The 25,869-nt window shown below is 37.5% G+C and overlaps 1 protein-coding gene across 1 annotated transcript in view; it reads right to left on the bottom strand.

Moving 5' to 3' along the window:
* Window positions 1-476: 476 nt before the first annotated feature.
* The window catches only part of ECT2L (epithelial cell transforming 2 like), a 78,332-nt gene continuing 52,939 nt past the window's right edge, over window positions 477-25,869 (bottom strand). Inside the window, exons 11-22 of the mRNA XM_081295061.1 lie at window positions 25,820-25,866; window positions 24,205-24,308; window positions 22,547-22,660; window positions 18,388-18,474; window positions 15,266-15,480; window positions 14,218-14,365; window positions 12,975-13,048; window positions 12,723-12,879; window positions 11,862-11,927; window positions 10,302-10,390; window positions 2,032-2,204; window positions 477-620 (exon numbers count right to left, since the gene is read on the bottom strand). Coding sequence (XP_081151187.1) covers window positions 493-620; window positions 2,032-2,204; window positions 10,302-10,390; window positions 11,862-11,927; window positions 12,723-12,879; window positions 12,975-13,048; window positions 14,218-14,365; window positions 15,266-15,480; window positions 18,388-18,474; window positions 22,547-22,660; window positions 24,205-24,308; window positions 25,820-25,866 — 1,402 coding nt within the window. The 3' untranslated portion in view covers window positions 477-492. The remainder of the gene's footprint in view (window positions 621-2,031; window positions 2,205-10,301; window positions 10,391-11,861; window positions 11,928-12,722; window positions 12,880-12,974; window positions 13,049-14,217; window positions 14,366-15,265; window positions 15,481-18,387; window positions 18,475-22,546; window positions 22,661-24,204; window positions 24,309-25,819; window positions 25,867-25,869) is intronic.

Here is a 25,869-nt window from a genome sequence, read left to right as displayed (position 1 = left end):
GGTCATTTAAACTTTTCATTCTAGTGTTTTTTCTTTAGATGATTAAAAAAAACTTTGCACAATATGCTTGCTCTCTTAGGACTCATTACATCAGTCAAATTATTTTAAATAATGTCCAGGAAAAATAACTACCAAAAGAAATGGTTCAAAATTTTAGACTGATTGTTCTTATGTTATACATGACTGTGTTATAAAAGCCTATTTTCTTTTTTTTTTTTTTTTTTTGTGGGGGTGGTGGTACTGGGAATTGAATCCAGAACCGTGTGCATGAGAGGCAAGCACTCTACCAATAGAGCTATCCCCAGCCTCACAAAACTTTATTATAGATAATGAAGTTTAAAAGTTGGAAGGAACCTTATGGTTCTCATCTTCTCATCATCCACAACAGATAATCATTCTGCTTCTTACTGGATACCCTGGAACAGAAGAACAACATTGTCCGTCTTTGCCAGGGAGAATTGGCACCCCTGATGTTTTCTTCCAAGTCCAGTCTCACTTGTCCATACTGCTTTTGATCGCATTTTGGAGTACTGACAACCATAGGAATTTGTCATCCTCCACCTCAGTAGCACAAATCCATTCACATTTTGGACCTTGAAGAATAAATGCATTCTTGACATCTGTGAAAGCATTTGAGGTACACAAATTATTCTTTACAGTAACAAAAAGAGAAAATGTTTTAAATTTCAAGGACCAAGTCATCTTTAAGAATTCTTTGAAACCTAAAATTAAGGGTTCAACACAAACACAAGCCTAGTTTAGAATATAACTTCCTGAAATTAATGATTAAATAAGTCATAATCTAAAATAATCTTAATAATTAGCAATTATTTGAAAGACTAAATGGTAGATGATGTGGTATTCTTTAATTCCTTAATCTCAGTCACTCCATAAAGAACTGGAATTGATAAAGATCTTTACTAATAATTACTGTAATTAGACATGCTGAAAGCTAGACCTAGACAACTTTGTTATGAGGTGCCAGTGACAAAGCCAGGTACTGTACTGAATTCAGTGCCTGCCCACTGTTAGGTTACATAACAGTGTCACAGAGTATAGCTGATTATCATGAAAGGAAATAAACTGAAGAAAAGAAACATGTTTCATACAGTAACCATGCACTATGATTATGGGTAGCTAACCCTTTTTACCTTCAGATGCTTTCTAGGTAGAAATATTTATTCCTACACTTGGCATTCTTTTTTCCCTAAGGCTCAGATTTAGAATGGGGCTGAAGCTATTGAGAAATAGTTTTTTTATTCAGGTTAATTTCTTCTCTAAGATCTTGATTCCTGCTTTAACATTAACTCCTCTCTTTACATGCATTGGAAAATATTGGAATGAGAGAGTTACATTTAAATTGGCCTAATAAGTATAGGAAAGAGATTGGTCCTTTAAAGCTTGAGAAGTAGAGTGCAGGATGATAACTGAAAGTAGGCATAACAGGTTAAGTAAGATTTCTTTTTTGTGATTTCCACTGGAATTAGTATAGATAAAATATTCAAATTACTAAGCAGCCTATGCAATTTTGTTAATTCCTTTATAGAAAAACTCCCAACTTCAATGGGAATTTTAGGAAGAAAAAGTGCAATACAAGTTTGTAATAGCTATGTAGTCCTAATAAAATAAAGAAGTAATAGAGGAAAATCTAAAGTAGTATTTTAAGTCTCTAACATCTTCAGACATTACAGCATAGTAGTTAAGAACTCTAGCTCTGAACTCAAAACTCTCAAAAGAATTCAGTATGATGTGGGGTCTTGCCTCCCTTTGTGATTTTGAAAGCTCTGTTCCTGATGTCTAGGGGACTTGTCTGAAAATGCCAACATTCCCTTTTTTTTTTTTTTTTTTTTTTTGCTATTTCGGAGATAGATGAAAGTTTAACAAAATTCTAATGTTTAGGGAATTATTTGCAAGCTAGCAAATTGTAACTAACTCCAGTCCTTTTCCTGCTAAAAGGAAAACAGTCCTTTTCTGTTTTAATAGTTGATGAACTTTATAAAGATATTTGCTCTTAAAGGAATAAATACATACACTTGGAATCTGGAATATCTTCTATCAGTAACCTGTGAAGGGCCACTGATGCAATGAACTGGTAGGTTGTTTTTGAAGTCCTTTCAAATGGAGTGTGAGATATGCCCCGGCTAGAAACAAGCAGTGCATCATTGAAGAGGAAGAAGCTGAGATCACGAATTTGTTCATAGAGCCTGTGTTAAAATGGAGATGGGGAGAGTTTTCATATATGCATATATGTGCTTTGTTAAACAGTTAAGCCTCTTTAATAAGTCCTAGTTAAGACTTTGACCCCACTCCAGACTTTTCAAGTGCACATCACGTTCACAGTAAAATTTTCCTCCTGATGTGATTATTTCCCACTGTCTCTCTGAGACCAATATTGGGAGCCATCAAGTTACTGGATGGAGTCGTTCATAATCAGTATGGGAAAAATAAACATTGAATTTTCGATCCTTTACGAAGAATCATATTATGGTTCTTTATTTTGTTTTGAGATTATAGCTCCTTTTATTTTCTTCATTTTACAAAGCATGTTTTTTTAATTTTTTATTCTAATTTGTTATATGACAGCAGAATGCATTATAATTCATATTACACATATAGAACACAATTTTTCATATCTTTGGTTGTATGTAAAGTATATTCACACCATTCGTGACTTCATACATGTACTTAAAAGTAATGATGTCCATCTCATTCCACCATCTTTTTTACCCTCATGCCCCCTCCCTTCCTCTCCCACCCCTTTGCCCTATCTAGAGTTCATCTAATCCTCCCATGCTCCCCCTCCCAAACCCTGCTATGAATCAGCCTCCTTATATCAGAAAACATTCAGCATTTGGTTTTTTGGGATTGGCTAACTTCACTTGGCATTATCTTCTTATTATGATTCTCTTTTTAAACTTGTTTAGTATTTTGTGCCAGGCATATTTGGGCAATGTGAGAGAAATAAGTTTTTGTTTTGTCTCTTAGGGAAACATGAGTGTGGCACAAGGTATCTTTTAAGTAGAGGGGAAAGAAATATTTAAATACTAGGTAGAAGTAAGTTTTTCATTTTGATTGGAGAGAAATTGATCAGAATGCAAGGTAAAAGATCTTCATTTTTACTGGGGTTACTAACATGGTCAGCTGTAGGCATGTTTATCAAGAAGCAAAATTTGGTGTCCTTAGCCAGTTATACTTTTTAAAACTTTTTTAATTGTAGATGGACACAATACCTTTATTTTTATTTATGTATTTATTTTTATGTGGTGCTGAGGATTGAACCCAGTGTCTCACCCATGCTAGGCAAAAATTGTACCTCTGAGCCACAACACCACCCCCCAGTTATGCTCTTTGATTTCTGTTGTTGGAGCAGTTCATTGGTGGGTTTCACTGTGCTCTAGTGTGGGTTATCCTGTGAGAGTACACTAACAGAGCATCATACTTGAGAGGAGCTCAGGGACCCAAACCACTCTCCATGGCTCCCATGCCCCTCCCATTCAGGAATGGCTACATGAAGAAAGCTAAATGTTTGGGGTTTTAAAATATATTTTTTTTAATTGTAAATGGACACAATATTTTTATGTGGTGTTGAGATTCAAACCCACTACCTCACACATGCAAGGCAAACACTCTACCACTGAGCCACGACCTAGCCCAAAACCTAAATGTTTTAATAGAGAATATAATTATTTTATGACTGTCAAGCAACCCTTGGGAATTTAATGAAGGGAGTCAATTTGTGTATGCTTATTCAAGGGAAGTCTCATTCTTTATCTTCAGTATTCATTTCTAAATTGTCCATGTAGAGCATACATTTTTATAGAAATTTTTAAGTGACACCAGTCTTGCAGTTGGTTCTTATTTAATGTACAAATATGCTTTTTCTCCTCACTTTTTCCATTGTGCTGGCTCACTCCTCCCTCTACTCATGTGACCCAACTTTCCAACCCAATGCATATCCTTCAATTTCTTTGTATTGCTCAGGTAAGCACGCATGTATACACACATCTATTTACAGGGAAATTTCCATTATTTTACAAAAATGCCAATATTATTCCCCACTTTTTTTATTTTCTGCTTTTCTCAGCAATGAAAATCATTTTGATCTAACTGCTTGGTTTTAATTCATTCTTTTTTAATAGCTAAATAGTACTTAATGGTGTGAATGGACTTATTTATTTCCACTACAGATGGACATATTATCTTGTTTAGAAGCTTTGGTCCTCTTCCCCCTTGCCACCAACTAATTCCTAGTTCCTTTCACATAAACAAATTCCTTACATTTGCTGTTAATTTCTATCAGATAGGAATCCCAAGAGTATGGATTAGTCCCAAGATAGATTAGTCAAATGAGTTCTGTACTTTAATCAAAGAATTCCAGGTTCTCCATGACACCTGCATAAGACCGCATTTCTAGTAAGCTCCCTTGTGTTGCTGATTCTGCTGACCTACAGGCCAGCCACAGTTTGAGAAGTAAGGCACTTAAGTCATTTATTAATTATAACCATATGTAAGAGCTGAGCAAAGGACTACATCCAGGAGTTAAAATTCCAGGGAATACTATACTTTAGGTTTCAGCTATTTGTACAGTATTAAGGAAGTATGAGGTTTGTGGGTGTGTGGATAGACAGAAACAGTAGTATTCCAGCTCCTTGAGCCAACTATTCCTTTCAAACTTTTCTTTTCTGTCTTTGGTTATCCCAGCCACTCAGGAGGCTGAGGCAAGAAGAATCACGTTTCAGGCCAGCCTAGGCAATCTAGCAAAACCCTGTCTCATAATAACAGATAAAAAAGGGCTAGGGATGAGGCTCAGTGGAAAAGCCCTTTTGCATGACACCCTGTGTTCACTCCCAGTACCCCATACAAAGTTTTATACATATTTAAATACATATATATAGGGCTGGGGATGTGGCTCAAGCGGTAGCGCGCTCGTCTGGCATGCGTGCGGCCCGGGTTCGATCCTCAGCACCACATACAAACAAAGATGTTGTGTCCGCCAAATACTAAAAAATAAATATTAAAAATTCTCTCTCCCTCTCTCACTGTCTCTCTTTAAAAAAAATATATATATATATATATATATAAAATTTTAATCTAGAAAGTTTTTCAAGAGCCATTTACTAAATTAAGCCCCTCAAACTCTCCAACAATTTTCATCCATAGAAAAAAAGCACCAAAAGATTTCTAAAAAGTTTTAATAACTTTTAAATATGCAAAAGCAAATAATTTGACCTTTAATATCAACCTAATGGAGCAAGTAGAGTGGAAATTATGGATCTTATGGAATGTTTCAGAATGCTACCAATGCTTACACTCAGAATCAACTCCAAGGTTAGGGGATTTGCTTTTTCCCTGAATTTTGACAGGATTTCTTTGCTCATCTATAAATAATGAATGACTCAGGAAAATGGAACACAGTTACTCTAGTGTAAATTCTTAACTCCATTCTAGAAGTGCTGTGTTGTTATTGCATTAACTAGACCACACCGGAAGACATAAAGTACCTAACTCCTATAATACCTAAAACTTTAAAAGAAATTTTCAGGATGAAAGCTTTAGCAGGAATGGACAACAGCTTCTACCGTGAGCTGATCTGAGCAGAACAGTTGACAGCTAGCATCTGTACCACTGACTGGGGGATCACAATAGCTCTTGGGTCCCTAGACTAGGACTCTTCAGAACCAAGAGTCTAATGTCTGCAAGAAGTCTGGGTGTTTCCCTTTCTCCAATGCATAGTTGCCCTGGTAAATAACCACACTTAAAAAGATTAGCAAACTTAAAATCACATATATGAAGATTGGTGTTTCTGGAAAAAAAGTTATAAGAGTTCCAAGATACATAATACACTATAAAAGCTAAATATAATCTAAAACTACAATTTATGTCCACAATGGAAAAAATATCTTCTGAAATTCCTAGTGCTTCATATGATTATGACTTCCATCTCTATTCCAGAGGAAGTTTTTTGTTTAGAATGCAAACATTTACCCATTCTTTCAGTGTCAGTTATTTGTTTAGTACTTGCTGCTACGTTGGTAAATTTATTATGAGAAAGGCTCAGTTCATCTTTCCACCTGCCTATGATCTGTGGAGACAGCCTGTGCATTGAGAGACTAGGTTGTGAATTCCTGACCAGCCTTTAATAGTTCTGTGACCTCAGGCAACTTATTGAAGTTGGATTCTCCAGGATCCTGTCCTACCTGCCTCACCAAGAGATTGTAATGAATTTATCAAGTAGAATAGTTAAATACATGGTAAACTATAAAGCCTTATATTCCTGTCAGTGTTATACCTATAAGCATAATGTATTTGCTTTAAGTAAAAATCTCTGATGGAAATCATGGGAATGGCAATTCTTTTTATCTTATGTGATTTTCTAAAATGACAGAAAACAAGGTTGCAGGCTAAATATTGTGCAATATTTTAGAGTATAAGCCTGCTTGCAGTTATTTAATTTCAAATGTTAATGTGAAGTTACATGTTTATTGGAAAATAGTATAAATGTAATCAGAAAAAGTGCCTACTTGAATATAAATGTACCACACAGAGTGTAAAATAATTTAGTATTATCTTTATCTCCTTAAATGTACTCTCATCTCTTGTCCAAGACAAGTCTAAATTCTAGTAATCAAGACTTCCAGTTTCCAAATGACATGTAAAGGGCTTGGAAGTTGTCTTTCCTAACCTCATAACAAAAAATAAACGGGAAAAAAACCTCAGAATTGACAACTCTTCTCAGATCTACCAGAGAACTGAGGTCACAGAGTTAACCACCACCCCAAAAGCTGGATAGACCAATACAATCTTAAACCAACTACTGGTAGAGCCAGTATCAAACACTTAAAGGCTCATCGACTAACTACAGGAGATTGAGTGTGGAGAGAAAAGAGAGGGAGAAAACATCAGGGGTTCCCACACTGGTCTGAGTTTTACCCACAGGTTCTTATGATGAAGGACAGAGAAAAATCCCCTTATTCTTCCCCAGGGCAGATGAAAAGTAGCCATTCTGAAATATGTCCAGAAAGTTCTGTTCTCCTTAACCAAGTCCTGCCCCCAAGGAGAACTTTTAACAGAACTTAACTAACTTGGGTTTTACCAAAATCTAACCATTGCAGGAAAAGGAGAGTATCTAACTCCAGCCCTCTCTATCCTTCACGCCTCATCTTAGTGTTGAAAAAATGCTGAGAAGCACTTACGAAGGTCACATCTCAGGCAATAGGCTCATTAAAAGACTGAACACTGGTCATAGAAGTACAGAATGCTTCCCCTTCCCTCACTTTACTACCATATCAATAGTACCCTCTATAATACAGCTGACAGAACCGCAAGGGTCAGACCCTATTTAGATCTTCCAGGAAATCCAAAAACAATAGGAGAGACCAAAACAAGGACACTAGGGAAAATTGCAAACTCTGACCTCAACCCAGTAAACACAGCCTACCTCCTCGCCAAATAAACTAAAACCTCACACTAAAAAGGCCTATTTAGCCCAGTTCCTTTTGCTGATACTTTGTGTCTGTCCTTTAACAAAACATTATAAGGCATCCTAAGAGGCCAAAAACAGATTGAAAAAAGGCCAAGTATCAGAACCAGACTCAGAGAAGGTAGAGATATTGAAATTTTTAAACTATGATTAATATATTAAGGGATCTAATAGGAAAAGTAGACCACATGGAAGAAGAGAGGGGTCATGTAAACAGAAATTTTTAAAAGAAAGTTAAAAAGAAATATTAAAAATAAAATCATAAATGAAGAATGCCTTTCTTTAGTGGGCTCATCAGTAGACTGGACACAGCTGAGTTAAGAATTAGTATATTTGAAGATATGTCAATAGAAACTTTCCAAACGGAAAAAGAAAAAAAAAACCAGATTGGAGAAGAAAGGAACAGAATATCCAAGTAATGAGTACATTTCAAAACACATGTGTGTAATGGGAATAGTAAATGGAGATGAGAATGGAACAAGAAATATTTGGAGTAATAATGGCTGAAATTTCCAAAATTATTGACAGCAAAACACAAGCCCAGGAAGCTCAGAGAATACTAAGCAGAATAAATACCAAAAAATCTATATCTACACATAATACACTCTTCAGAAAACAAAGAGAAAACCTTGAAAGAATCCAAAGAACAACAAAACACCTATTTATAGAGGAACAAGGATAATGATTACTTTATACTTCTCTTTGGAATTATTCCATCATGAAGTGAATGGAGTGAAATAAGTATAAAAAAAAAAAATCTCCAACCTAGAATTACATAGCCTGCAAAATTTTCCTTCAAACATGAAGTAGAAGTAAGAATTTCTCAAACCAAAATTGAGGCAATTAATTGCCAGTAGACCTGCTTTGCAAGAAATGTTAAAGGAGGTTCTGCAGATAGAAGGAAAACAATACAGAAACTTGGAAAGGAAGTGCTCAAGAAGGAACACATGAAGGTCAAATAATAACCCAAACTGGAACAATTCCTGGCATGTGTCCTACCACAGCAGTTTAGAATTGCTGCTTTAGGCTCTAGTTTCTATCACTGTAGCTCTTTGCTAGTGTCACTAGCCAAAAACAGCACAAAAGAAACAAAAATACCGTGATAATGAGACACTACTGTATAATTTGATTTTCACTAACGATCTGCTCAAGGTGGAAATAGAGGTAAATATTTCTTCCATCTACACCAGGGCTCTATGCTTTTGGAAAATGGTTGCTGAAATATTCATTGAAAGAAATCAGTTTTTTACCTTTATTGCAATGGGATCATTTGGTCACTTGGGTCTTCTTTCAATAGAAAAGTGACCATCCTTGAGAAGTTCTGCTTAATTATGTGCTAGGTCATTATCTTTGCTATTAATACTGGAAAATAGTTTTTTTAAATATATTTTTAGTTATCAATGGACCTTTAATTTATTTACTTATATGTGGTGCTGAGAATCCAACCCAGTGCCTCACACATGCTAGGCAAGCACTCTACCACTGAGCTCAGTTTGATAGTTTTCTAAAGCAGAGATAAACAAACTATAGACCACTACCTGTTTTTGTAAATAACGATTTATTGGAACAAAGCCATACATATCCATTTATATATTGTTTATGAATAGCATACATTTTTTGTATTATATCATTTATGTTAGGGTTTTTTGCTACAATGACAAAGGTAGGTCATTGCCACAGAGATCATTTGGCCAGCAAATCCTAAATATTTACTCTCCGAACCTTTACAGGAAAGAACTTGTCCATCTTGTTCTAAAGGAGGAATGGAACACTAATTTACGGACATTGGCATTCTTGCACTACTCTGAGCACTGTGCAAACTACATGTGGTGAAGTTGTTGTTGTTGTTATTATTATTATTTTGGTACTAGGGATTGAACCCCTGGGCACTCAACCACTGAGCCACATCCCTAGCCCTTTTTTGTATTTTATTTAGAGATGGGGTCTCACTGAATTGCCTATAGTCTCACTAAGTTGCTAAGGCTGGCTTTGAACTCAAGATCCTCCTTCCTCAAGCCACTGGGATCACAGGTGTGTGCCACTGCACTCTACTAGGTGAAGTCACTTTTTTTTATTGTTGGTTGTTCAAAACATTACATAGTTCTTGACATCATATTTCACACTTTGATTCAAGTGGGTTATGAACTCCCATTTTTACCCCGTGTACAGATTGCAAAATCACATCAGTTACACTTCCATTGATTTACATATTGCCATACTAGAGTCTGTTGTATTCTGCTGCCTTTCCTATCCTCTACTGTCCCCCCTCCCCTCCCCTCCCCTCCCCTCTTCTCTCTCTACCCCCTCTACTGAGAAGGGAAATTGCAAGGAAATGGAAGGAGACCCTCAGGGTTATACAAAATTACATACAAGAGGAAGTGAGGGGAAAGGGAAAATAATACAAGGGGAGAGAGAAGTGAAGTCATTTTTAATACCAGCCTCAACTATCTGAGGATAATAAGATGTTCCCCTCTTTTGTATAGTTGAGCAGATGATTGGTGTGCAATCCATAATACTTGAATCTTCTCTCAATAGGAAAGTAACCAACCTCTAGAAGTTCTGCTTCTATGGAGTTTGTGGTCTTGGTAGAGACAATTTATTTTCTCCCATCTGTCCAAGAACTGCATAGAACTTATGCAAGGTAATAGAGTACCTTGCACTACATCAGAGGGAGTGTATGTAGCTTCTTTGTTCAATGCAAAGATTTATCACACACCTATAGTATATCAGGCACAGTAACTGAAGGCCACAGATGCGAAATGAATAACAGCCACCAGCACTTACGATCTTCACAGCCTTAGGGGAATTAACTGCTGCTTACCTTAAAGAGAAACTTATCTCCTCATCACAGCAGTGGAGTTGGACTACATCTTGGACCCTAATCAGGTATCTCTTTATTTCAAATAGAGTCTATAAAGTCAAAAAATTAGAAGCATGTATAAACATTTTAAAACAAATATCATCACTGCAGAACCATTTTATATACCAGAACATTAAGTGTTGACTAGAACTTGGTTCAGTTTTGAAAAAGTGAATATTTTCATTGTTTATAAAACAGGCTTTCCTTAGAAAGACCACAATTGACAATAAAAACTTATTTGGGGATGTTGTCAAAGTTTTCAAACTACCCAAATTGGGCTGGGATTGTGGCTCATCGGTAGAGTGCTTGCCTAGCATAGGCAGGACCCGGATTCGATCCTCAGCACCACATAAAAATAAAGGCATTTTGTTATGTCCATCTACATCTAAAAAAAAAAAAACTACCAAAATTATTTTTTGTAAACAATTTTATAGTATCAAAAACAAAGTGAAGGAGGGAGATTAAAAGGAAATCAGTAAGAAAAAGAAGCATGGGGCTGGGGTTGTGACTCAGTGGTAGATCATTTGCCTCACATGCTTGAGGAACTGGGTTCAATCCTCAACACCACATAAAAATAAATAAAATAAAGATATTGTGTCCATCTTTAAAATATCTTTTAAAAAAAGAAAAGAAAAGGAGGCAAATGAAATGCTACAAATTAAGATTTCAGGCCTTTGTATTGATCTCTTGATCATGAGAATAATATCTTGGTATGTACAGTGAGTCAGAGATGAAGTTCTAGAGACTCTCTGACTTGCAAAAATTGGGGCTTTTGCTGTTCAACCAACTCTTTTCTTTCCATGCAGATTGAAATAATGACAAAATATCTAGCTCTCCCTGTTTGACCAAATAAAAATCATTTCTTCAATCCACTGATACTTCAACATAATTCACATAGGGAGCTCCTACTGAATGCCAGACACGGGAAGACAAGTGAATCAGTTCACACAAGGTGGCTCTCCCAGCTGTATAAATAGAGGGTCTCGGTAACATGTGTCAGGGATGGTCCAGGGCTGTGAAAGAAGGAAACAGCTCACAGCTGGAAATGTTAGGGAAACTGCATGGAGAAGAGAATGATTGATCCTGGTTTTTAAAGGATGAATAGCATTTATCCAGTAGACTAGGAAAGGAAGGCAATTTCAAAGAAGAGTTTGTACAAAGAACAAATGCAAGTCAAATGAAGAAAGGCTACACTACCAGAGAATGGCAAGTACATTTGTGGTGTGATCCTTAGTAGGTAAGAGAAGGTAGGAGGACAAGTTGATAGTCAAGAGGTAACAGCTAACCACAAATAAGGACCCAAGACTGCAGAAAAGTGGTGGGATAGGGCCAAGGTCACGTGTGCCTCTTCTCATGGAGCATGGCTGCAGATAAGGAAGATGTGAAATGTGAGAGGTTGCAGTGAGCCCCAGCAGCAGCAGATGTTCCATACATTAGCTACAGTGGGATCTTTATGTCTTCTGCCAAAGATGAGATTATACTCATGAGCAAAGAATACAGAAAGTACATCAGAATACTTACAGGGCACCCCCAGATGATTCTCTGTATGTCTGACAGCTGCTCCTTCATTCTGATGTTTTCTTTCATCTAGAAAACAAACTGATTTTAGACCAACTAAAATTGGGACATTTTTAATCCTAAAAGAAATGGATTAAAATATTTTTGTGGCACTTGGTGCATGGTTTGATACTTTACTACAATAAAAACTTCAATTTTCTGTACCTGCTGTTTTAAAACTTTTATTTTTTAAACAAATTTTAATATGTAGTTGGACACAATGCCTTTATTTTATTTATTTGTTTTTATGTGGTGCAAAGGATCGAACCCAGTGCCTCACATGCTAGGTGAGTGCTCTATCACTGAACCACAACCCCAGCCCCATAAAACAGTGTTTTAAAAGGTAAGTAACATTACTATTTATGAAAGCATCCTCAGGGCTTTGATATGGTAACAGGAGTAACAGGTTATATTCAGCCCAGATTCCTATGTGGTAGGCACAATCGATGATGATGTCTTTCAGATTGATTTCTGTACTTACTGAAGCAGGAAAACTAATTAATACCTTAAAAAGTAATTTCAGAATCAAAGGATTATACACATCATTCTTTCTTTTTGTTATCAAGAAAATAAAAATTTCAAACTTTCATTTTAGTAAAGTTTTATTGTCATTGTACAGCTCTCTGAAAACATTCTATTCCATGTTGCTTGGGTTAGGATTGATGCCCTTAGTGTTCAAAACCATTGAATACAAATATCTATTTAGTATTTGAAAGAACCAAAGACTACAAGAACACCACAGAAGAGAAGATATCTCAGGATCTTTGAGAGTGCCACAAAAGCATTGTGACATTTGTGAAAGACAGATGCATATCAGCAACGAACCTGATCTATATAACCTTTGTATTTTTTGATTTGGCCAATTGCAGTAGTCAGGTCCCCACGGTCAACGTGTTCCGCAGCAGTATGAAGCCTCAGAGCATAGAGAAGATTCACGTATTCATCAAATCTCCGAGATGGGAACAAAAGCAGCTCCGGCAGGCTGTATGAGGCACAGAGAAGGGAGCCTGGTCTCTGCTTGAAAATTGAGGAGTACCCTGTCCTTGGGACCCAACTATGCTCTCCCTTGGAACTCACCTCAGCATTTTAGTAACAGTGCTCTTATCATGCCTCTTCAGGAAAGCTCGGAATGCTGGTGTCATTTCTCTGCACTAGAAGGGAACAATTGTCAAAACCTTTCTGTATAAGACAGCTTCAAAGCCTTCTGTTCCACCTGGTGAGTGACGACCTATGGAACACTCCAAGCAGGACAACATCTCCATCTATTCCAAGTACTAAAGGCACCCCTAGTGTCTCCTAATATATTAAGCAGAGTATCTTAATAATATCATAGATCTAGCCCTAGCCATTGAACTTAATCAATAAGACAAATAATAATAGACTTTTCAATGGGCCTAGATTAGAAAGAGAATAAATCGACATTGTCAAGTTAACTTCTTTCACCTTTAGCTTTCTCATCTGTAAAATGGATCTCACACCTAATTTAGGATGAGAGGGATAATTCTATCAATAAAGTACCTGTCATGCAGTAGAGGTTATTTCATTGTAGTAAGAACTTGATTAGTAATAATAGTCACTTTTAATACTGCTATTAATCATGTTTTCATAATATTAAAAAGCATTCCACTATATTTAATATGTGTTTTTAGATGTATTAATTCATCTCCATTATGCAGCCATGAACTTACCTCCTTCCACTCAGTAGGTACATGTCTAAATGATGTCAGCAGTGCTAATTTCTAAAAATTCTGATTTCGATAATTATAGCTAACAATTATTGAATATATACATATACACTATGCTAGTGGAGCAGGTCTTATTATTAAACATAACCAACTATAAAAATTTTGGCACCAGTTTGTTTCTGGTAACATGTGTCTCTGCTCCAATTCTTGTCCTCAAGATCAGATCTATGGATCAGATCTATGAAATTGCCTTATTCAAGTGCACTTTTGTCCAAAGAGCTGAACTCATCCGAGCCATATGGGATTGGGCTGGAGAGTAGAATCAAAGCTCACAGTCTTTCTTCTACCTAATTGTTGAACATTCTCCTGTAACTGAGCCACAGGGAGCCAGGTAAGATGTAATGGGCAGTGTGTATGAGGATTAGTCCAGTTCAACCTAGATAATGCTGTTTGTAAAGCACTGTCCTAGCTCTTTGTCAGGGTCCCTGTCCTCAGAGAGCTCACAGGACAGGAGAGAAGACCTAGGAGAGAAAGGCAGAGAAGCAGCCCTTCTTGTTAACTCTGGTCCTTTGGATTGCATTCAGTGCAAGCATAGGAGATCTAATCAAAGGATGGATGACGAGTCAACCATTTACCTTCTCGATGGTTTTCAGAACAACAGGGTAATTATTGAAGAAATTGGTGTATGTGTTCAACTGGCCTCCAAACTTTATGAATATGTCCCCCACACAGTGGGCTGAGCTCCATTCCTGTAGTCTGTCTCTTAGGTTATCTAGAAACTGCCTGCAATATGGGGAAAATGTAATTGTGAATATAAGCCCATGATAGCTTGCAGACTTAATTGTTGCTAGTATAGACTTTTGCGGCCTAGTCTTTTATGACGGTACTTGATTTTGATCAAGAACTTTTTTCTTAACATAGAGCAATGGAGATTTGATGGACCAGAAGTAGGGGTAAGGGTGTAAGGAAGTAGGCAGGCTGTGGAAGGTCCCCCTCTTTGTCCTAATTCCTGGAGTCAGAACCCAGGCTAGCTTCAATACAGCTGCCCCTGAATGTCCCACCTTCAGGGAACAACAACAGCTTAGACAGCTCCAACTCTAAGCACCATATGTCCCTGGGCCTCTAAGGTAGTCTCTCCCAGCTGTCCCAGGTCTTGAAAACTGGCAGAGGCCTAGCCAACCTCTTCAGTTCATGGCGGCAGGGGCCTATAGAGGGTGGACAACTGGTCCCAAGTTACCTAAAGAGTCACTGTCAGAGCAGCATATGCTCAATTTTCTTACTTTACAACAGGTAGAGTGACTGTTCTCTCTCAGGTTATATACATGAAGCACATGTTATTAAACTGATCTGTCTTGGGATTTCTGGGTAAAGTTCCCTATTACGTTGAGCCTGTTAAGTTCTTCTGCTCCTCTCTCCCTGATCTATTAAGACTTGATGATTAAGAATGACTCCACCCAGCTCTCTTTCTGGTTGTCTTTTGTGCAAATATTCTCTTGATACAGAAAGCCCCAGCACTGGACTCTGTCTTTGCACCTAGCATGGACTCGGGGAGGAATGATCACTTCCAATTGCAGCACAGAGAGTGACGTGCTGAGGAGCCCTCCCCTCTGCAAGATGATCATTGTACCCAGGAGGAGCAGAGAAAGAGGTTCTGAACAGCTCTTGAGACAAAATGTGATTTACCTGTTGAGATTTAAAATCTGCAGAATATCAGAGAAAATTATCTGTATGTTTGCAGCACTCAGAATCGCTCTGTTTGATGACAGTGCTGCTCTCAGTGGTCTCACATAAACATCCCGCACAATTTCCAGCATCTGCACATACTTTCTCTCACTCTGTAAGAGTTCCCTAGCAGCACTAGTTCGCTTATCTGCTGAGTCTCTCTGCAGCTTTCTCTCCTGCAGAAAGGCATTAAGAACTCATAGGAAAAGCATCATGACTCCAGCCCTCAAGAAGCCCTAGGAAGGGGCCAACACTAAGAACAATGAGCATCCTAATTGTTTCTGTGGAGTGGTTTAAGATTGAGAGACTACACTGTTTAATGAACTAAGGAAAGTCTACAAGGAACCATGGGGTTTGTCGGAGTCCAATTTGACAGACAAATCTTCTCAGTTGCACCTAGAGGCTGAAGCTGCAGCAGATGGGAGGTATCTCCTAAAAAAGGGAAACTGCTCTTCTCCAGAGGGAGTACTGTTCTCACAGGGCAAGAGCACTTCCTCAGCTGGCAGATGCCACTGGGCTTCACCACATCCCACTACTAAAGCAGTGTAGGTTTCCCTGTTCTTTCAGCTTCCACTTTCCATTGCTTTATTAAGCATACAGTAACTAGGGTATATACACAAGCTTCCTCCTCCTCCTCCTTCCCCCTCCTCTCCTCTTCCTTATCCTCTTTTTTAATTTGAATTTTTTTGTTTGTTTTAATTAATTATACATGACAGTAGAATGCCTTTATGCACTTTGATATACATAGATGGGATATAATTTCTCTCCTCTCTTTTACTAAATGGGAAAAGATATGTTTTGATTGACATCAAGTAGAGATGGAATGGGAGAAAAGCCCCTTTCTCCATGAGTAGCATATTCCTTCAGCTCTCACCTTTATATTACAGTAAATTATTTTGTTTTTACTGTTTTAACAAAACAACAACAACAACAACAAATCCTTGTATACCTTGTTCTAGTGGAGAATTTTAATGTTTTTCATTTATTGTTGTAAAACCAAGAACAATTTTCTAACTTTTTTTCCTACATAACTCTTACATGTAGGATAATCTATCTTTCAGTAGGTATAGATTACTCTTAAAAATGAATACTAAATAGCTCATTGATTATGGTTTAAACAAACTTCTTGTTTAAAATGAAAAACAAAATATGACAATATGAAGTGTAAGGCTATGTGGTCTTCACTAAGATGAGCCAACCATAATTTTAAGAACTAAGACTAAAATATATAAAGTATTTTTTTTTAAAAAAATAAGAAAACACATTCTCTTTGAAATACTATAAAAACACTGCTCTGCTGGGCGTGGTAGTGCACTCAGGTAATCCCAGTGGCTCCAGAGGTTGGGGTAGGAGAATTACAAGTTTGAGACCAGCCTCAGCAACTTAGCAAGGCTGCAAGTAACTTAGTGAAACTCTGTCTCAAAGTTGAAAAAAAATTTTTTTTGAAGTCTGGGGATACAACCACAAGAATAGGATCCTAATTAGAATAAGTTATGTTCATGTATGTATAATATGCCAAAATACATTCTACTGTCATGTATATCTAAAAAGAACAAATTTAAAAAATAAAAAAGACTAGGGATGTGTCTCAATGGTTAACCACCCCTGGGTCCAATTCCCCATACCAAAAAACCAAAAATCAAACAAACAAAAAACACTACTCTTGGTTACTTAAGTTTTATGTTTCAAACACATGGTCTGTGTGTAACATCTATTTAGACATATCTAATAAATTAAAAAATACATCTGCATCTCAATCAGCAGTTGGTTTGCAGCCCTATGTTATATTTTTATGTATATTTACATATGTATATTATTTAAATATTGGCATTATTAAACATTTACAATCATTGTGGCTTAAAGTGTCACTGCCAAACCTGTTTCAAAGCTGTTGTCAGATGTTCTTTCCACAAGTCTTCTTTTGTTTTTTCCCAGTTTTCTGACCTTAGGGAATTCATTTAACTTTTCTAATTCTAGTTTTTCATTTCTAAAAAATGTGGCTATTAACATTTACTCTACAGGATTTTGAGAATGAAATATGATAACAAATGGGTACATGTGTTGAAGAATAAAAATGATATGTACATGCCACATATCCAGCAGGACAGGACCTCTAAGTTTATGCAACTTCTTTTATGTACTCTGCCTGTTTTACCCCAAAGGACAGAGCCCTAAACATTACATTGATTACAGTCAACATATGAAGTCAAACCACAAGTTGGTGGATCAGTTAGAAACTGTTTATTTCCATTTATCCATTTCTTTAAATGATATCTGTTATGATTTGGATATGAGGTATCCCCAAAAAGTTTGTGTGTGAGACAAGGCAAGAATGTTCAGAGGTGGGACTGGGGATATAGCTCAGTTGGTAGAGTGCTTGCCTTGCATGCACAAGGCCCTAGGTTCAATCCCCGGCACCACACACACACACACACACACACACAAAGTTCAGAGATAAATGATTGGATTATGAGAGTTATGACCTAATCAGTAGATTGATTAACTGGTGGTAACTTTAAGCAGGGAGGGTGTGGCTGGAGGTCACTGTGAGCATGCCTTTGGAATTAGTATTTTGTCCCTGATGAGTAGAGTCTTATCTCTGCTTTTGGTTGCCATGTTCTGAGCTGCTTTCCTCTACCATTACCTTCTGCCATGATGTTCTGCCTCACCCGCCAACCAAGAGCTATAGAGTAGGCCAACTAGGGACCTGAACTTCTGAAACTGTAAACCAAAATGAAGTTTTCCTCCTCTAAGTTATTTTTGTCAGGTCTTTTGGTCACAGTGATGCAAAGCTGACTAAAAGAACCTCTAGTATTGGAAAATCATGGCGGCACATACAGATTGGTTTTCTTTAAAGATGTTCTGCTTTCTCTTTTTGGCTCAACTTCTTTTCAGTGCAGGGCTTAATTAAGGGGAGGAAAAATTTACCAGCTGGATTCCCCTCAATTATACTTAGTGTTTTTTTCTTTACTTCATAAGGGAAATGTTCAAGGACAACAAAGGACTAACCAGAATAAAGACTGAAGCTTCATTGTCAGGAGTAAAACAAATAGGAAATTCATATTATGTTATTACTGACTTACCAGCTTAAGGAGCACCTCAAAATCCAGATCACTTTTGTTGAGACTTGATTCTGTGTCCTGAGAGTTGTCTTCTATAATGTTTCTTTCCTGAAGATTAAATGGAACTTGATTATTTGGAGGTGAGCCTTGGGATCTCTGGAAAGGCAGTACTCTGCTCTAAGAGACATTGGGAAGCTATCTGCCCTAACCACGATTCCCTAGTGAGAGCCTGACAAATGTATTGCCTCTCTTAATTTAAAATTTGTGTTTGAAAAAACATATACCCTTTAGCTTCCTTTCAATGACTTTCTACTTGGGAAACTAAAGTCATTGAACCTCATTCCCCCAGAAAGTAGTGGGGGTGTTTTGTCCTGAATTCAGGGGCTCCTTTCTGGCATAGAGAATTGCACATATCTTGGGCAACAGGCTTCTGCTTCAGTGCTGCTGTCACTTCACAGTAGGGGATAAGTAGGTTAGCTCACTTTTAAGATGCCAGAAGGAAAATAACACAACACTTTATAAAATTCACCTTTTTTTTCAACTAATGCAAACGTGTCATAAACAATTTGCATCCCCTTTCCAGACTTGTCCGTTTCCACATTTAAATATGGCTTAATTCTTTCTTCACTTTTCCTTGTCAATTGTTCTTCTTGTGACCTCCTTACAAATTAGCACATTAAATTTACCCTCCCTCACATGCCTGCAGCATCCCAGGGCTCATTCTAGCTAAGAAACCAGTGGACCTATATTTAATTTGAGAAATAATCATGACAAATGGTTATTATTGTTGCCCTTCCTAGTAAAAAATAAACGTACCAGGGCTGACCCTGCTAATGTCCAGGCAAGAAAAACCAATTTTTTCCCAAGTTGCTTTTGTCTTACTCAGGCAAAAGTGAATTTTTATTTCATAGCTACAGGGTTCCTTATGGCAGCCTGAATTCTTTGTGAGGAAACCCTGGTCCCTGGACTGCAGCCACCAGCTCTCTTCTTATTTTGCATGATATGCCACCTGAACCTGGCACTTGTCTACTCAGAGAGTCTTTCAGTCATTTCCTTTGTCCTCCCCATGTGTGGTGACCTGTGCCAGTCTGGTATGTATTTACGCTTTCACTGGGGGATTATGCCCCCACCACCACCCTGTGTGCACAGTGAGGCTTTGTTCCACTTCTGGCTCAGCAGCAGCTATTTTTCTTTAAATATAAATTGTTCTTTGAGGATAGGGAAATGATTTGGTGTAGTAATTTTGTTTAAACCAAAAATAACAACTTCTCTCATTTTATATTTTAAGTTATAATTATTAGGAATTTTAGAGTCTATTTTTAAAATGAATTTGCTACCCCTTATTTTGTTTTTTTAGGGATGAATTCAGAGGAAGTAGCAGAGGCAACCAACTTTGCAAATATATAAGAAAGTCATTATTTTGTGTTGGTGGGCCTTTTCCTTGGCTCTCTCCAGGACCTATAGGACTACCATAAGAAATAAGCTCACAGGGCTGGGCCTCCATCATATGGCAGTAATTTTCCTCTAGGATAGAGTGCAAGCAGGCAGTGTGTTTTCCAGTCATTCTAGACTTGGCTAATGCTTTTCCAAGAAGACACTCTGCTGCCTGCACCAGGGACCAGAAATAGTTGTGGAAATGACAGGTAGAGCTCAGGAATAACTATGATTCTGGCTGCATGACTATCACCAAGGTTGCATCATTTAGGGTAAACACCACAGGCCCACAAGAACCAGAAGTAACTGCTGATTGGACATCAAGATGATAATGGATAGATGGATGGATAGGTGGATATATAGATAGAGAGATGGATAGATAGATAATAGGTTGGTAACAGAATAAATAGGTGAACTAGGAAGATGATAGGTAGATAGAGAGGGAATAAAGAAAGGAGGGAAAGAAAAAGACATATGGAGTCCTGAATTTGACAGACAGCCCTGTTACACAGGACTTAGGGGAGGTTCTTGAACAAACAATCATCTTAGAGAAGCTACTATTTCTACTCCTATGGCTGAAAGTTTGGGTGCTCTTTGGTAAAAAGAGCCAGGTTTAAAAACACACCCCAAGATGTAAAGAAAGTCAGATTCTCTATTTTAACCTAAGTCAGCACTTATGTTTAAACTGGGTTTTTTTCCCTCTAAAGAGTGCCCAAGTTTATTTCATAAACCTGTGAACAACATATTAAATGTTAAATAATAAAAACAAAATGAGAATCTAACACATATTATTTCTAACTTGACATTAAAAAAAGAAAAGCTATTAAATAGATTCTCAGGTGTCAGGGTGATCCTTGTTGATGCAGTTTTATTACAGGCAGATGACATAAGGAGAGTAACCTGATTGCCAGCAACAGGCAGCTCTAAGCCCACACTTCATGCATTATTTTATTAATGTGACTAGATGTTTCAGTCAACAGTAGGTTGACAAGACTTGACTCCAGTGTGGATTTTATTTGGCAGAAGAAATTTAAGAAAGATCAAGGAGGAAAGCATCTTTGAAAGGAATTGTTCTGGTGACCATTGCTGTAGGTATAGAGATTCCACAAGTAGTACTCCCAGTAGTTAGGTCTTTAACATATAAAAGTGACACTTCAGAGGAGGAAGCATGTACAGATTTGTCCCTACTGCTTTCTTCAAGTTTGCCTGCTTCATAGGCAGGTATTATTGGGTTGGTAGTGGGTACAAGAAACTCCAATAAAGTTTCCAGGGAGTCAGGATCACCCAAGTCTCATAAGGACTTTGAGAGAATTCGAAACCTGTGTGATACAGTCACATGTGGATCTTGTGAACGGAGGCAAAATGAGTAGGATTATTTTTAAATGGCTTTCCCAGGCTGAAAGATAGATACAGACTAAACACACACCCAAATCTCAGAGAGGTGGCTGCCCTGACAAGGCAAAAGCAGCAACCTCTGAGAAGTGGAAAAGGGGGTGTGCATGAATGGTCTGCCCTGGTGTGTCTCCCAGCCTGCACATTCTGTTAACTACCACCACTTACCATTTGCTGTGCTGCTGTCAGCCACTCACAGAGACTGTGTCTCATTGAGCTCTCTATTCCCAGAATCTAGCATGGCACCTAGCAAATGGATAGCTGCTGTAATTATTAGGAAACTGAACTGAAAAGAAGGGAGTTGTTCTCTGCCTAAGAAGTGGTCTAGGAGTGTTTCCTGAAAAAAACATACTTAGCCTGGGCAGTGGGCCAGCAGAGGTCCATCCTAAGAAGAGTTTAGAGATCCTGCAATATGTTTATTTATGACTCCTCTCAGGGAGATGATTGGGTTTGGGAAGAATAAGGAATTTGGTGGGGAACAGAGGTGATTCAATCTCAGTTGGGTGGGTTTTAATAATTGAAATCTTTTGTTTTGCTAAGTCAGTCCAGGGCACCTTAACAAGAGGGGATACTTCCCTGCAATCCTCCATGTCTGCTGGCACTAAGCTATCCTTGAACAAAGCACTGACAAATACTTTCAGAATATTGGGTTAATAAAGCAACAGATGATTCACCTACTAGGGAAACCCTCACATCTATTCTTACTAACAATCTAAATGGCAAGTTTGTGTTATGGGACTTAGGCCTTCAGATACCAAAGATGGGTGACTTTTTTTGAACATAAAAATGGTTCTAATATAACCTTTTCCCCTATCTAGAAATCAGCTCTGTGAATGACAATATGATTCTCAGTGTTTCCCGAATCCTGATTATTTCATGTAACAAAGAATGTGTGGATTTTGAGCTCAGTACTGCCAAATGTATTTTTTTTCCTGAAGAGCTAGCTTTAAACCTAATTTTTTTTCTTTTATAAATATGAATCTCAACCTAAGAAAAAAAAATTCTCTGGCTCCCCCCCAAAAAAACAAAAGTTTAAATGAAAAAAAAAATCAAGTTATCTTAGGACCCAACAACAGAATAAGCAACAAGATAAAATGCAAATTTCCAATTTTTTTATTGTACTTTTCTCCCACAACCAAGTATTGTTACTCAAGCAGTTGAAATGGTTTAAATGTTACTCATGCTACAGAACAACAAAATGCCTTTTTTAAAAAACAGTCCATGAAAAATGAAGTTCTGAGGAGAAATGACAAGTTGAAAGTTTTCCAGGAAAAGCTAGCATTATTACTTACTAATTTCTTCCCCTCATGTGCCTAAAACTACAGTAAACAATGGCATCAAGATGCAACTTTACCTTTGTGAACAAATCAAGTGTTTCTTTTAGGTCACATTTTGTCAGAATAACATTTCCTTCATCTTTACTACATTTCTTCAGCAGAAAACACGCCAAAAATTCCAGAGACCTGTCCTGAAAAATGCCCCCCAAGAAAAATACAATTTAAAGCATTCATCTGAAATATGGGTAATCAAGGGTATAGCAGAAAAGAGAACACTTTTAGCCAAGTTTTCAGATTTCTACCTAATTACTGTATATATCCAGAAAAAAAAAATAACTCTTATAGTGGGCAAATGGGACTTTCTAATTAATTTCATTCCAGCTATAATATATGCTCCTTGTTTTTGGCTTTTTGTCACAATGTGATTAGCAGGTCAACGTCTTATGCAATAGTCTTTGAAGATCTTCAGATCCAAAGTCGTCCACACCAACCCCTTGGCCAAAAGAGGACAGGGAGCAGGAGGGATCCTGCTATCTCTCAGGGAAGGAGGTTGGCCTGGGAGAGAGGCAGCAGCGGCAGGGTGGCTAGGAAACACACCCTGAGGCTCCGCTCTCACACTATGGGCTTTCGCACCCTTAAAATTATATCATACATAATTCTTTTTTAAGTAATTAGTGGCAATAAGTTTTCTGAATCTACACCAAACATGTTTAGCAATTCTTTGGTGTTTGAGAGAAAGTGCAGTATCTTTCCAGGCCTCCAGGGTCAGCTCTGTGAACATCCCTGCTCATTTTAGCAACAGAGCTCACCAGGGTCTTAACTCACTGGGCTGGTGCACCTTGACTTAAGTACTGCGAAGCTAAGCCTTCAGAGAAAACAAATCACAGCTAACTGCAACTCCACGCAGTACAGCTAAGCCTGCATAATGCATAAGTCTGGTGCTGATCCAGGAAGCCATCTAGAAATCAGAGGAGATGCCCAGTAACATGGAGACAGAATGTGTGCAAAGACAATGTGCAATTCACCCACAAACTAGCGTGACCACATGGAAGAGGACTGGAGAACCTTCTTTTGGAAACTGAAGATCTTAGTGTAGAGTCAAAATCATTCTTATTTCCAGTGGCCCCCAAACAGCCCGCAGCACATTTCATTTTCCCTGAGCCTCGCCATCATCTTGAGGGGAGAAAGAGGGAACCTCCTGTCTAACTTCTCCTCATTGTCTTCTGAAATGTGGACTGACTTTCCTGCCACAGCATCCAAGATTTGGTTTTAATAAGAATACTTCTTTGGGCTCTGCAGACCTGCCACCAACCAAATTGCTGATTTGTTTATTTCTATTCCTTTGTGTTTTCTTTCCCATCCCCTCATCTAACCCCCCTCGTCCTTCACCTTTTTATGTCTGGTTTCACACATTATTCCCTTATACTAATGATTGTTTTCACTATGTGAAATATATATTGTGTTGTATAAAATTAACATCTCTCTTAAAGAAGTCACTTCTCACTGAAATTAAGCACAAGACAAAATAGTGCACAGTATATTTTAAGTATCCAGAATATGTTCTTGTTTGTCTGTTTTGTGTACCTAATACATCTCAGGCCTAGAATCTCTCCATGGCTAGTTTTATAAACTGATGTAATTTCTTTAAGAAATTATGGTTTAAAAATGATAAGTGCAAGCTAAGAATTTAAGTATTGGGGTTTTTCTGGTTTGCTTTCTTCAGTGAAACACTTACAGAATTTTCTTTTGACAGCTCCATCAGACCATCTGCCAGAGCTTGTGCAATGTCTTGGTTATTCAGAATGCATGTCATACTCATGGAGTCAAACATAAATTGCCCTGTAAATACAAGGTCATGTGTCCTATAATTAATTTATGTAAGATATGCAAACAAAAAGGAAACAACCCAGTCCTCACTGCTGCTCTTTAGTGGACAAACAAAAATGCAAAGAATAGAAGTAAAACTTTTTATAAGTCCATAGGAAAAATATATTTTTTAAATTTTAATTTATATTTAATTTATATTTAAATACATATTTTAAATTTTTTTGTATTTGAACAACTTACTTTTATTTGAAAACAAGTTTTTTTCATTGGCTTATCACTGCCTACATATATCATCAAAAACACACTTTTATAATCCCAGCAACTCAGGAGGCTGAGGCAGGAGGATTGGAAGTTCAAAGCCAGCCCCAGCAACTTATCGAGATCCTGTCTCAAAATAAAATATAAAAAGTGCTGGAGATGTGGTTCAATGGTTAAGCACCGCTGGGTGCGTTCAACTTTTTTTAAAAAAATTCTGTCTTTAAAAATCTACCTTTTGGGCTGGGGTTATAGCTCAGTTAGTAGAGTGCTTGCCTCACATGCACAAGGCCCTGGGTTCAACCCCCAGCACCACACACACATAAAAAGTCTATCTTTCCATTTTTCTGTCTGGAATTTATATGTGTGAAAGAACCAGGGGAAATAATTCCTTCCTGTGATTAATTTCATAAGTACTTAAAAACATTGCTGGACACCTCCCAAAGTACAAGAAAATAAGAGGAAAAGCCCTGTGTTAATGGGAGGCATTTACAAAGAGATGTAGAACGTTTATTGATGGATAAAATACCTGTGTGCACAGGTGTTACTGCTCTTGTGCAGACAGTAGCTATGTAAATAGACATTTAATCGGGGGAGGAAAGGGAAGAAAGGAATACAGCCATAATGACGCCAGTGATACAGGGCTTGAATCAGATGGAAAGTACTGGGAAAAATTGAAAGAGGTTATAAATGAGGCAGAGGGGGATTTATCTAGATGATGAAAAAGACTTCATTTTAAAGGATGGACTGATCTAATTGAAGATTCAAAGCTGACACACTAAGTTGTTCCCCAGGGATGATTGTGATATTTTGATCATGGGAATGGAGTCTGAATGGGAAAATAAGTTCAGAGATGTCCACTAAGCTCTGCAAATTGGAGCTATCACCAAATTATATCATTTATATAGATAGGAAATAGAACTTAAACTTTAGAACAATTTATATAATAGGTGCAGTAATGTAAAATCGACTTAACTAGGATGTTAAGTGCCAGGTGTTAACTTTTAGAGTAAACCGTTTGGTCTGGCTCAACAAACAGCAGATTTGGTCTAAGCCAAATTGACAGACACAGGAATTAATAAGATGGTATATTTTAAAAACAGGAACCATGGATATATTTTTTTTCTTAGTAGGTATTCATTATTTGAAATAAAATATGAAAAAGGGGATAAATGTTTTACTGAAGATGTTCAAGAATTAAATTTTGCTTGTACCATTCCTAATGAACTTCATAATGGACCTGCGTTAGAAGCTGCTAGCGTACTTACCTATCATCCTGCCACTGATGCCCTTCTGCAGCTCCTTGAAGAGAGGTCTT

Source organism: Spermophilus citellus, assembly GCF_964194105.1.
Source record: "Spermophilus citellus genome assembly, chromosome: 5".
Lineage (NCBI taxonomy): Eukaryota > Metazoa > Chordata > Mammalia > Rodentia > Sciuridae > Spermophilus > Spermophilus citellus.
This window is presented reverse-complemented; position numbering and strand designations above follow the sequence as displayed.